This window comes from Melanotaenia boesemani, chromosome 14, assembly GCF_017639745.1.
Source record: "Melanotaenia boesemani isolate fMelBoe1 chromosome 14, fMelBoe1.pri, whole genome shotgun sequence".
Taxonomy (NCBI): domain Eukaryota; kingdom Metazoa; phylum Chordata; class Actinopteri; order Atheriniformes; family Melanotaeniidae; genus Melanotaenia; species Melanotaenia boesemani.
Genome location: NC_055695.1, coordinates 24057728 through 24069903, shown reverse-complemented (window position 1 = coordinate 24069903; position 12176 = coordinate 24057728). Strand labels below are relative to the sequence as shown.

The 12176-nt window shown below is 39.9% G+C and overlaps 1 protein-coding gene across 1 annotated transcript in view; it reads left to right on the top strand.

The window, feature by feature from the left end:
• Positions 1–298: 298 nt before the first annotated feature.
• hcn2b (hyperpolarization activated cyclic nucleotide-gated potassium channel 2b) overlaps positions 299–12176 on the top strand; it is a 46297-nt gene continuing 34419 nt past the window's right edge. The window contains exons 1-3 of the mRNA XM_042005459.1: positions 299–1361; positions 3508–3931; positions 7419–7580. Of these exons, the coding sequence (XP_041861393.1) occupies positions 505–1361; positions 3508–3931; positions 7419–7580 (1443 nt within the window). The 5' untranslated portion in view covers positions 299–504. The remainder of the gene's footprint in view (positions 1362–3507; positions 3932–7418; positions 7581–12176) is intronic.

The window sequence follows — 12176 nt, the reverse complement described above, 5'->3', positions numbered from 1 at the left end:
AGGAAATTATTATTGGCGAACGTATCCTCTGAGCGATAGAGATGTAGATCAGCAGTGGTTGGCAAAAGAAGCTGAACTTGAGTTGATGTGACCTTCCCTATTCATCTTTATTCAGTTGTGCCTTGTTCTAATCAGGTGAGTTAATGAAGATATTTAATCATGTTTTGTGTCTTTATTAATAGCTGACTTGTTTCCTTTGTCCTTCCAGTTCAACTTGTCAAGATGGGCGTTTCCTTTTCTGCGCCCCTTTTCATTCAGTATTTTTTATACTCTACCTGTCGGTGGTTGTAGCCCCCAAAGGTAATGCTGTCGTCTCTCTTTTACAAACATACAATAACAGCAACCAGTTTGCAGCCATAGCAACGCCAACAGCGCGCTGATAACCCAAAGTGTTGTGAATGGAAAGCAGAGGGTTGTTCCTGCTTTGAACTACACGTTCCATCCTTTTGCCGCCGCCCAGTCTCACCAGTACGGGAGCGTCTAGTTAGTGTTTGTCTGCCAGTGATGGACGAGGCTGAGGACGGCGAGGAGGAGTCCAAATTCCAGCATTGGCCGCCTCAAGTCGCCAGCTTGAAAGGATGCAAGGATCATGGGAGCAGCGGAGGAACCGAGATGAAGAAATTTACGCTCGGAGGCGGGGCCGTGTCCATTGCGCGCAAAAACTCCAACAATGAGCTCTGGCTCTTGCGAAACGAGGAGTCTGCATGTCTAAGTGCCACTGGCAGCGCTGCATCTGCTCTCTTATGCCAGAGGGATGCTGTTGTCGACCGGGGCGACTCGGAGTCAGACTACAGGACTAGGGGGGACACAGTCTCAGAAGAAGGTGTGACAGCAGAGGGGCCCATCGGTATGATATGCAACAAAAACGGCGACTGTAGAAGGGACCCGGCCAGTTCAGGGAGCCTGTCCTCTCTTATCTCAAGACAGGAGAAACAGGCAGATGGAGTTGTAACAAGTGAGGACTGCAAGGGGCAGGCTGCAAGCATGGACGGCTCTGTCACTTCAGCGGGGTCCCTGACACAGGGGCCGGGGGTCGAGGTCAGGAGCGCGGTGGCGATGGAGAAAAAGGACTCCAGAGTTTCCTTCTCCAACGCCCCAAATACTAAAGGACAGAACCCTGGTCAGCAGCCAATAAGTTCTGTTACTTTCACCAAAGCGGAGGATGGCCCCCAGATAGTGCCGGATGATGGAGACTCCAGGAATAATCAGACGTACATGCAACGGCAGTTTAGTTCCATGCTTCAGCCCGGAGTTAACAAATTCTCCCTACGCATGTTTGGCAGCCAGAAGGCGGTGGAGAAAGAACAAGAGCGCGTCAAGTCAGCGGGTAACTGGATTATCCACCCATACAGCGACTTCAGGTATGGGTCAAACTCAGATGAGTTCATGAACAGCTCGTGCTGCTGAATGAAGTCTGTTCTTATTGTCAGATCATTCCTCCGTTAGGCAAAATCCACTTCATATGGAGAAATATTTGATGCATTTCAGGTATAAATAAAAACAGAATAAAAAAATGAAAACTGCTGATTAACAATAGAATGCATTTCTTAATTACAAATCTATTCGAAAGTCGAAACTTTACTAAGACAGCCAAGAGTGGGGTGTGCAGTTCAAGGAAGGGTATAAATATCATTTTAATGACCAGTTAGAGGCTCTACTGTAGACATTTTGGTTAGAATGGTGCATTTGGTACATCATTTGCTTATTTGGCAAAATGTTGCGTTCACTTTAGTTTGGGATATTTTAGTGGTCTCGGATAGGCACAGTGAAGTTGAAGAAAGTTAAACTTTTCAAGAAACGTCACTTTCAGCACCGAGGACAGTTCTTTAAACTATATGTGGAATAAACCTAAAGATTTATTCTATTATAGCCTTTTCCTCTTCGTAATGACATCAAAAATTTTTCTATTTTCTATTAAATATTGGAAGTGGTTTTACTGTTAATTATCTCCTTTTTACTTTTTTTTGCTGATCAGTTTATCTTAAGGCTTAATGACCCTTAAACAGACACAAGTGAAAGAGAAGTAGTATTTATTTATTTAATGTTATTATTTTGCTATTTAAGATCCGAATAAATCTTTATTATTGTTATTTATTAAATATATTGTATGTTTTGGATTTTATGAGTTGTGTCTCCCAGGATACATTAAGTAAGGTGAGAATGTGAGAATGGTAAACACATTTATTTGAAGATGAAAAAATTATACATTTTTTTATAGATGATTGCTCTTTGGGTAATATATATATATATATTTATTTATATATATATTTATATTTATATATATATATGGGTTCTGCCAGAGGTTTTTCCTTCCTGTTAAAAGGGAGCTTTTTTTCCTTTCCACTGACACCCCGTGTCAGATATATATCTGTGTGTGTGTGTGTGTATGTGAGTGGGAGTGTGTGTATAGCCCTACACTCAGGCTGTCAAAAATAACGTGTTAAAGGTCCCATATTACCCATTTTTTTTAAACAATTGCATTGTTTACTCATGACCATGTTAAGACAATTGTCTAATTTATTTTAAAAGTTTAAATTTTTGTTTCAGTGGAAATAAGTATGATTAATAAGTAATGACTACTCTCTGTGTAGCATGTCCTGCACCACTGGCAGCCATGATGGATTCTGTCAAGTCTCACTAAACGATGCCAGAAGACCTCAACCAAATCAAGTGACCCACATACTCATGCCAGACAAAACTATTGCTAAAAGAAAACTTGATGAATTAAAGTCCTTTTAATTCCCCCTATAAAGTATGAGAATATGTATCTCCTGGTGCACGTTGCCTGTCTAAGGGTTAAACAATTGCATGAAATTGATCATTTCTATTACTGGTGAGACTTTGCTTGCTTTCTGAAAGTTAGGGAAACATCATTTCCAAGTTTTGTCTGACCAGAAAAAAAATCTTAAGAATGAATCAGTTATCAGCACCCAGGAGTCCCCCTCATCATCCAGCCCCTTCTTCTCTGACATGATTGGCTGTTTTTAAGAGTTCATAGGGACAAATAACTGTAACAAGTAATTGGTGGGGATGGATGATTGAGCTCAAAACTGTAATACTGTAACTACAGCTTGATTGTGTCATACTTTGTTGCTATATTATTTATGCACCTTTGTCTGGTTGGTCCTAGATTTGAAAGGATTTCAGAAAGTGTGTCCTTGGTTTGAGCCAGATGGTGTAGGTTAACACAGGGAAGGCATCATCTTGTAGAATATCAGCTGTGCATCTTTGATGAGGGTTGGTGCTGTTTTCTAAATGTGTGTTGCCTTTGAGAGTGCATCACTTGATGGTAAAGAGAAAGCTTGAAATATCACTGTAGCAGAATCAGCATCTTTACTGGCATGTGATATCCCCTGCAAATAGCACCACTGTGAGCATCTAGACATCTGTTTTTCTTTTTCTGCTTAAACATTTGACCCTCTACTATGTTATCCAACTGTCTTGCATTTGGCTAAGATTTCAGTTAGCTGCATGTGACTCTGCTTTGTGTGATTATCTTCCACTCAGGTTCTATTGGGACTTCACCATGCTGATGTTCATGGTGGGCAACCTGATAATCATCCCTGTAGGCATCACCTTCTTCAAGGACGAGACCACTACACCCTGGATCATCTTCAACGTAGTCTCGGACACGTTCTTCCTCATGGACCTAGTGCTGAATTTCAGGACCGGCATCGTGTTCGAGGACAACACAGAGATCATCCTCGACCCCAAAAAGATCAAGAAGAAGTACCTGAAAAGCTGGTTTGTGGTGGACTTTGTCTCCTCTATACCTGTGGATTATATCTTCCTCATCGTGGAGAAGGGGATTGACTCAGAGGTGTACAAGACAGCTCGGGCACTCCGCATTGTCCGCTTCACCAAGATCCTCAGCTTGCTTCGCCTGCTGAGGTTGTCCAGACTAATCCGTTACATCCACCAATGGGAGGAGGTATGCTGAGCTTCAAAGTTTATTATACAGTATAAAACATAACGAAGGAAGGAGGGCTGGAGTGTTGCTTTGACCATCAAAGGTTAGGCTGGATAGTTACTGACTAATACATCTAGATCAGATGGAAAATAACAGCAATGAATGTAGTATGGACTAGAAAACAGCAGTGGCACGTAGAGTTAGTATCAGTCTGCCCAGTTTTAGGCTGTGCATTAAATTCAGGCAGTATTTTCCTGACTTTTTTGCAGTCTGATGCAAGATGAGCTTCTGTTTAACTTGAACAATTAACTTAAACACACATTTTGTGTCCTGATGTGTCATATTTTTTTTATAAGAATGAAATGTTACAGCTAAACAGCAGTCAATGCAAGATGGATGCAACATTGGAAATTCAACAAAAGCAGAAAAATGCTCAACAAAACCTGAACAAGTTCTAATTTATCAAGTTTCAGTGCAAGTAATATGTGATTTGTGTCCTTACTATATATGACATTATAGTGTATTTATATCACCTTCATGAAACCTAATTTCTTGAAGAAAAACAATAAAAGAGCAAGAACGCCTACTGAAAAGAGATAATTTAAAAGGAAAAAAAAACTCTATTTTTGTCTCTATTTTCTTTTAATAACAAGATACAAGATCATCATTAACTCCATGTGCAGAAAGTATCAAAACTTTCACACAGTAGTTCATTTTCTGAAATGTAATGTCCAACAAAAGGGCTCATTAGCTGAATACCATCAGCAGTGGATTGATCATCATGCTGTAGAAGTAATGTTCCATTTGAACTTCATGACTGCAGCTTCTAGTCGCACTCATAAAGGAAAATCTGCCAATTGATCATACAATATTGAATATGAGTGTAGACTTTGACATCGGTACACAAGCGATTCTGTTTAGCTGATAGCTAAATAATAGCTTTTCATGACCTGGTTTACTGCATGTAAAGCATAATTTGTATTTATGAGTGGGTAGGTGGAAAGAGACTTACAGGACCAACACTGGAGAAAATGTTTCCTTTTTCTCTTAAGAACTACCACTTCCTGTATTTTAAAAAATGTCAAATGGCATTTCAAACAAATAAGGCATTAAAAAGTGGCAGATGAATGCTGACAAGCAGGCTGAAAAAAAACTATTTGCTACATACACATCAGGAAATGAGGCTTATCTACTGAAAGATGCATTATCATCCAACATATGCTGCTCCTTGCTACATAAACACAATTAAGCCTGGTTTACTCTGTGCATGTGTTTCTTTGTCCATAATGATAATAATAATAATAATAATAATAATGAAAAAACAAGTAGTTTAATTAACCAAACATCTGATGATCAAATATGTGTCCTCTTGCTCTGAAAATAACCACCGCTCCTGTGATTACAGAGTGGTTATTTGACTTTGATGAAAGCCCTTATCACTGATTTAAACACACACCACTGAATGGCCTCTTTGCTTTGATTCAGCCCTGCCCTGATCCGCTTAGTTCAGCTGAGCTCTGCTCTGCTCAGCTCGATCCAGACGTGGCCGGCTCTGTTTCCTCTCTGCCCAGCTCAGCTCAGCTTAAGTCCGCTCGCTGCAGCATGGTTCTCTATAAAATCACCTTGATGTTGTGATGATTTCACCACACTCATCACAGACGTGAATGCTGGAAAAAGAAGAAGAAGAAAAAACGATTAAAAACGAGCAGGTTAGCAGTGTGTCCCGATCTAGGAATGAGCTGGTGTGTGTTTGTTTCTGCCTCTGACACAAAGGAAGAGACAACCATTGTATCAAGAGAAAAATCCTAAGGCAGCAAACTAGTATTGGTGTGTTTTTCATGAGCTAGACAGCAGTGGGTAAGGTATTGTGACAGGGCTAATATTCATCATGTTCACTTGTTTATTTAAATGTATTTGATGATGGAAGAATAGAAAACAGTTTATCTGCGTTTTTCAGGCTGCAACTTGGGGTCACAGTAATATGCTTTGACCCAGATTGTGGTCTGACAGTGACACATGGCTAGGTGCTGTTATGATGTCAGGGAGAACATTAGTCCTGGAGTCTCATTAATCATGATGAGAATGCTTCCCAATCACAGGGCAGGGCCTCACACTGTGTTTACCCTCTGGAAAAAGCCAGTATTGAATATGGATGCTGAATTAAGAAAAGAGAGAAAAGAGTATCTTGCACACAGAGAAAGGTGTGTCATATTCTTCTCAGCTCCCTGTAGCCCTTATGTTAAATATGAGTTTAATTTGCATACTCAGTGTTAAAAATACACATGGGAGAAAAAAAAAAAAGGATGCAACCGATGATTTTTTGTCCAAACAGCCCGTAAGAAAAGGCTCAGAGCTGTTTGAGCTAGACCCATGCATATCCGCTAGCTGGGTGTGAGGTTTCGATGATCCAATGAGCTGCAGGTTGAGGGCAGGGAGGCTTCGGAGGTGATGAGATGAGTTACAGAACACTCCGACCTGCCTGCTGCCAAGCTGGAAATTTAAAACAGACTCTGCTTGTGTCTAAACACACATCTGACGTAGTTCAAAGGTAGGATGAAATATCAAGTGAGAAATAAGCATCTTTGCAATTTAAGAAACCATCAAATGGACCCATGAAGCAGAGCTGCCCAATATATAGTCTTCAAGCAGACTTACAGTACAGCGTCTCGCCTACTTCCCTTCCTTGTATGACAATTCTCTTGTCCCTGGAAGGGAAATAAACTTTTACTGATGATTTAATGAAGCATGAAGTCACCCTGGTTAAGCAAGGATTTCACGGCATGTAAAATTACCCCCACACACGCACACAAACACGCATCGGTAACACAATTTGGCTTATTGCCAGGAAAACCACAGTGAGCAGTGCTTACAAGGCTGTCATCACATTCTTACCTGAGGCTAGTGATACTAGGAAACAGCAGCAAGAGGCAGGTTCAGGCTGCTAATCAAAACTTCATCAACTTCTGTTTAGGTTTCACCGCACATTAGAACAAACAACGTGTCCCTTAGTTGTTTTTCTTCCCACGTTTGGTTATAATGAGAAGACTTGGCCTTAAAAGGAACTCCACATGGCACACCTGCAAAACTCTTCAGTTGTGTCACCCATTAGTGACACTGTACTGCCTTTTATAGTATCAAATTGTATCCCTTGTAATTTTATGTTAATATATGCATGCATACATTTGTGGTTTATCTTGCAGATAAAAGATTAACTAAATATTTTGTGGTTTATTAAGATTTAGTCCGAGTGTTAAGAATTTACATACTGAAGAAATTATCAATAATTTGACAGCTGTGATTCTTTAAAATATCCCCAAAGACACTGTCTCTAGGCCTCTCCTCTGCAAAACAATACACTGTGATGGCTGTGGAAACATTTGTAGTGGTGTTTACCATTCATTCAGTTTTGGCTGTATAAAGAGATTTTTTTATTCTGGTCACATCTGAGCACATCTTTTTTTTTTTTCCTCTCTCCTTCTCATCTCTCTCTCTCGCCTCCCGCTGACAGATCTTCCACATGACCTACGACCTGGCCAGCGCTGTGATGAGAATATTCAACCTGATCGGGATGATGCTGCTGCTGTGCCACTGGGATGGCTGTCTCCAGTTCCTTGTTCCGATGCTGCAGGAATTTCCGTCTGATTGCTGGGTCTCGCTTAACAAGATGGTGGTAAGCAAGCAGCTCTCTTTACACTGTGCTCTGAATTCTTAAGCATATGCTGTTTTTGTTCATTTCTCCCAAATATTCAATGCAAATGACAGTCAATAGGCTTTTTTTTTAGTAGTCAAAGATTATATTAGGTTATTTAACAATCTTGATTTTAAACAACAAAAATGCAAAAGATGAAAAAAGCATTTTTGCCAATAACTCAAAACACAGTGCTCAATATTCTTCATAACACTTTCAAAACATTAAATAGGTTGCAAATAACTGATAATGTAGACCTCTCATATTTTTTGCTTTATGCAGAAGATCATTTTTGTAAAAGCAAATAAAAAAAAACCAACATATTTTCAGGACCATACTGGAGCCCTTCCTTGATATCACCTTGAGAACTTTTTCATCCATTGAACTTGGAAGTCCATGGATAGTTTCTGCCTGTATCTTATTTGAAGAAACCAGAATTGTCTCTTAAAATTGCTGTTTGGAGTTATACTGCTCCCCACCCTCATAGATCTTCCTTTTAGGCTGCTCCACAGGTTATCAACAGGGTAGAGTTCAGGGTATGCTGGTGGCCACATTATATACTGCTTTTTCTCCATTTCTGCCAGTATCAGCCAAAGATTTAGTGGTATTTCTTGGAGCATGGGATGGTGTGTCATCTTTATTGCAGAAGCAACAGTTCTTACTCTAATACCAGGAAATGGTCATGCATTTTGCAGAAGTAATTTTGACACCCTCAAAAACCCTAAAGGGGCCTACCATCTCACTCCCCACTATTCCAGTCTGAATCATCACTCCACCACCACCTTGCTGACATTACAGCCTTGTTGGGACATGGTGACCATCCACCAGCCATCCAGATCTCCATCCAGTGCAGCACATTTGGTGCAGAAATGAATTAATGAACAATTCCCGGTTCAACAATTCGGGTTCTCGGAATTTTACATACATTTTTTAAAACAGGGTGACAATTTTGCTTGAAGTTTTATGAATTTTCAAATGTTTTCATTTCTTTTACAAGGCATTGCTTTTCATTTGCAGAATCCCCCAACTCCTAAAACTCACGTTTTATTCAGTGAAATCCTACATGCTTAATCTTTCTCAGAAGCTTTTACTTCCTGCTAGAAAGCAGCATATAGAAACGTCTAGACAGAGAATTTCCTTATTCATCTATTATCTATCTGTATAGTTAATGAAAAATCATTGAAAGCATATAATCAGAAAGCTGAAAAAGATTTAACTTTTGCTCACAGGGAAGGTGTGTGTGGATGATGCCCTACTGTATATGTGCCACATCTTTTAACAACATATTTTAGCAAACAAGTTGGTGTATTTTAAACTGCACAATTCTTTTGTTTGTGAGAATGGGGACAAATTTTCTGATGTGATTTTAACAAAAACCGGCATGCCACAGGGGGCAGTTTTATCTTATTTTTTATTTACATTGTACACAGCTGATTATAGGCACAGTTCTCCATCTTGTCACATGCAAATGTTTTCAGATGGCACTGCCCTACTAGGCCTTATATGATGACCTGGCTTACAGAGAAGAAGCTGACTCTTGTTCACTGGTGTGATACCAATTTTTTTTTTAAACTTTTATTGACTTTAGAAAGAAATAAAAACTCCACTGATCATTAAGGGTCATGCTGTTGAAATAGTTGAAACATATACGTATTTGGGGGTGCATCTTGATCGTAATCTTAACTGGAAAATGAACATTGACGTTGTGAAAAAGGCTCAATCCAGACTAGTTTTTTTCTGAGAAAGCTGAGATCTTTTGATATAGGCAGGAGACTCCTGAATGTGTTCTATCAGGGAGTTGTTGCCAGCGTGTTGTTCTATGCTGTACTGTGTTGGGGCTGAAGCATTACTGTTGAGAACAAAAACTGGTGAAAAAGGCCGACTCAGTGGTGAGTCTGGACTCACTGGATGATGACCAAACTTAAAGCTGTTCGGTCTCTCATGCACCACCCTCTCCACTTTAATGAACTCAAGCTCTTTTAGTGGGCGATTGGTAATGCCCCAATGTTCAACTGAACCCCTTAGAAATGCTTTTCGCTTTTTCAATAAGCACTGTGTATGAATTTGGTGTTGAAAATTATTGTTATATTTATGGTATTTTAAAGTTGTGTTGTGGCATTGTTGTTGCAAAGGTCTATAGCAGAGTCCAGTTTGAGTTTTTTTGTTGTTTGTTTCTATTTGTAATGTATGTGAATGCCATGGCAACCCAATTTCCCTTCTGGGGATTAATAAAGCTAAACCTAACCTAACCTGAACAAAAATAAAAACAGTAGTTTATTTAAACTGCAACGCTCACTTAAATAATCTAAAAGTTGTAACATTTTCTTCATCTCAACCATCCCACCTTTCCCACAAGCTGTTCAATATCTCTAATAAGCCATGAATAATACAAATATAGATGAAAAACACAAACTCACAGAGCACTTTAAGTAGTCATCTTCATCTGCTTTGGATCCAAACACTCCCATCCAATCTGACTTGTCACCCTGCGCTGGAGATAACAGATTGGAAGTTGATGACTGACATGGCTGGAGGCGCAGAGCAGTCAGAAGATATGAGCAGGGTAAACTGTACGCCTGCATGGCCTGTCACTCAGTATGTTCCACTTTCACACATTATTATAAAACACGGCACAAACAGAAAGATTAATGATCTTTAATCATGCAGTGTCGCCTGTGTTTGAACTTTTAGTATTTAAACGGTGAGGAATTTATATTCAATACTTTTGTAATAAATCCTGGGGTGCAGATCAAAATAGAGCAAAAAGGTGATGATTAGTGCAGGACAAGTTTCACCCCAGTGAAATGACAAGCATGAAACCATGGAGAGAAAGCTGTTTACACTAATGGAATAAATAGAGTTATATGGGACAGTCTACATCGATGTTAGAGGCAGATTGTAGGAACAATTTGTTGTAAATGACTCGGGTAAGGAGATCTAATTGGTATCTGTGGGGAGTGACACAGCTTCCTAATTGACATCAAGATAATCTGCAACATAAACCAGCCCATCACTGTGACAAGAGCCAAAATATGTTCACTGCTGCTTATTTATGTAATCAGAAACCTCACATCATTGAAGCTGTCTTGCAGCTTGCTTCTTTTTGAGGGGGGCATTGCATCTTTTCCTATCTAAGGAAGTGCAGCAGACAGGATCATTCCTCCTTCATGCTTTTGTAAGACGCAGGCTGTTTTCAGGGCCGCCTGACTTTGCTATCTCAGAGGAATGTTTCACATGCTGAGAAGCAACCTTCTAATTTTGGCACATAGATTTGTGACAACCAGGCCCCTAAAAAACGGAGTGTACTATAGCACACTGGTGTTTGTCCGGGTAGGTGTGTCCACGCATGTGTGAGAGATCTCCAGGAACAGATGGATCTCATCCATTGACCCTCTTAGGGACATCACTGTTGTTTTTCTGTCAATTTCTCTCTTTCTTGTTTAATCTCTGCTCATCCATCCTTTTCCCCCTTTCTTTTCTCTCTTCACTCACACACAAACAATCATGCGTGCCTTCCCCCTCTCTGTGGAGGCCAAGAGGAAGCCCATTGCTGTGCCAGTTCTGTGCAGTTTGTCTCACTTGGCTCGAATGAAGTAAACATCAGTGAAAGCGTTGACGATGCATTTTGGAGAAATAAGTTTAGATGTTACTTTTCTCCACTTTACTCCAGCTCATAGCCTTCAGACAACTTCACAGTGGCAAATAAAAGGAAATGATGGCTAAGACTCCATTTTAGCATCACTTTTTTGTGCTGACGTGTCTTTAGTGTCAGAGAAAGGTCAGCTTCTAAACCAAACGGGGACTTTTGTATGGATAATGTTAATTATCTCAAGAGTATAAATTCAGAGAAAAAAGTATGCATTGTTTGTGCCCTTATGCTATTTTTCAAGCTCAGTGTCACAATGTCAGCGAGCACCCATGCAGGCGTGACCACCCGGTGTGTGATGTCGCTGCCATATGATGAAGGTCAGGTCCTCTTCAGAGCTGCTTTAAATGAAAGACGCAGCGTTAAATGATCCTGTCCTCATGCTTCACTTCAGACAAAACAAATGCATATCTATACCGGACATTTATTGGACTCCATCTTACTGACAAAGCATGCGCATACAAGATCTCAGAAAAACAGCAATATAACTGCTCTAACAGCAGCATGTGCTTTCTTTGTGTATTCAGAAGGAACTATTTTATGTTGTTGTGTTGTGTCTGTGTAACTGTGACTCTTTGTAACTACTTTATTCCCTGTAATGTATTCATGTATTAAAAAACAAAACCTTGACTTGTAAAAGATAAAACTGCAGCAGACACTGGTGTCTATCATAAGCTGGATAATCCGGCTCCTGCACCACAATCAAGAAAACAGACTGGATCATCATTGTCTGTTACATAAATGACTCTGTTATGTGGATGATGACAGGTGGTTTTGTCCCATCTCCCCCAGCCTGACTAGCTGTTAGATCAATGACATTAAACTAAAACTGATCCTCTCCCCTTTCTATCTGTTCTAGCCTCAACTGCATTGCTGTGCTTTTTATTTAGATTGAAAGTGGAAATTTACTATAGAAGAGTTACTATTGTTTT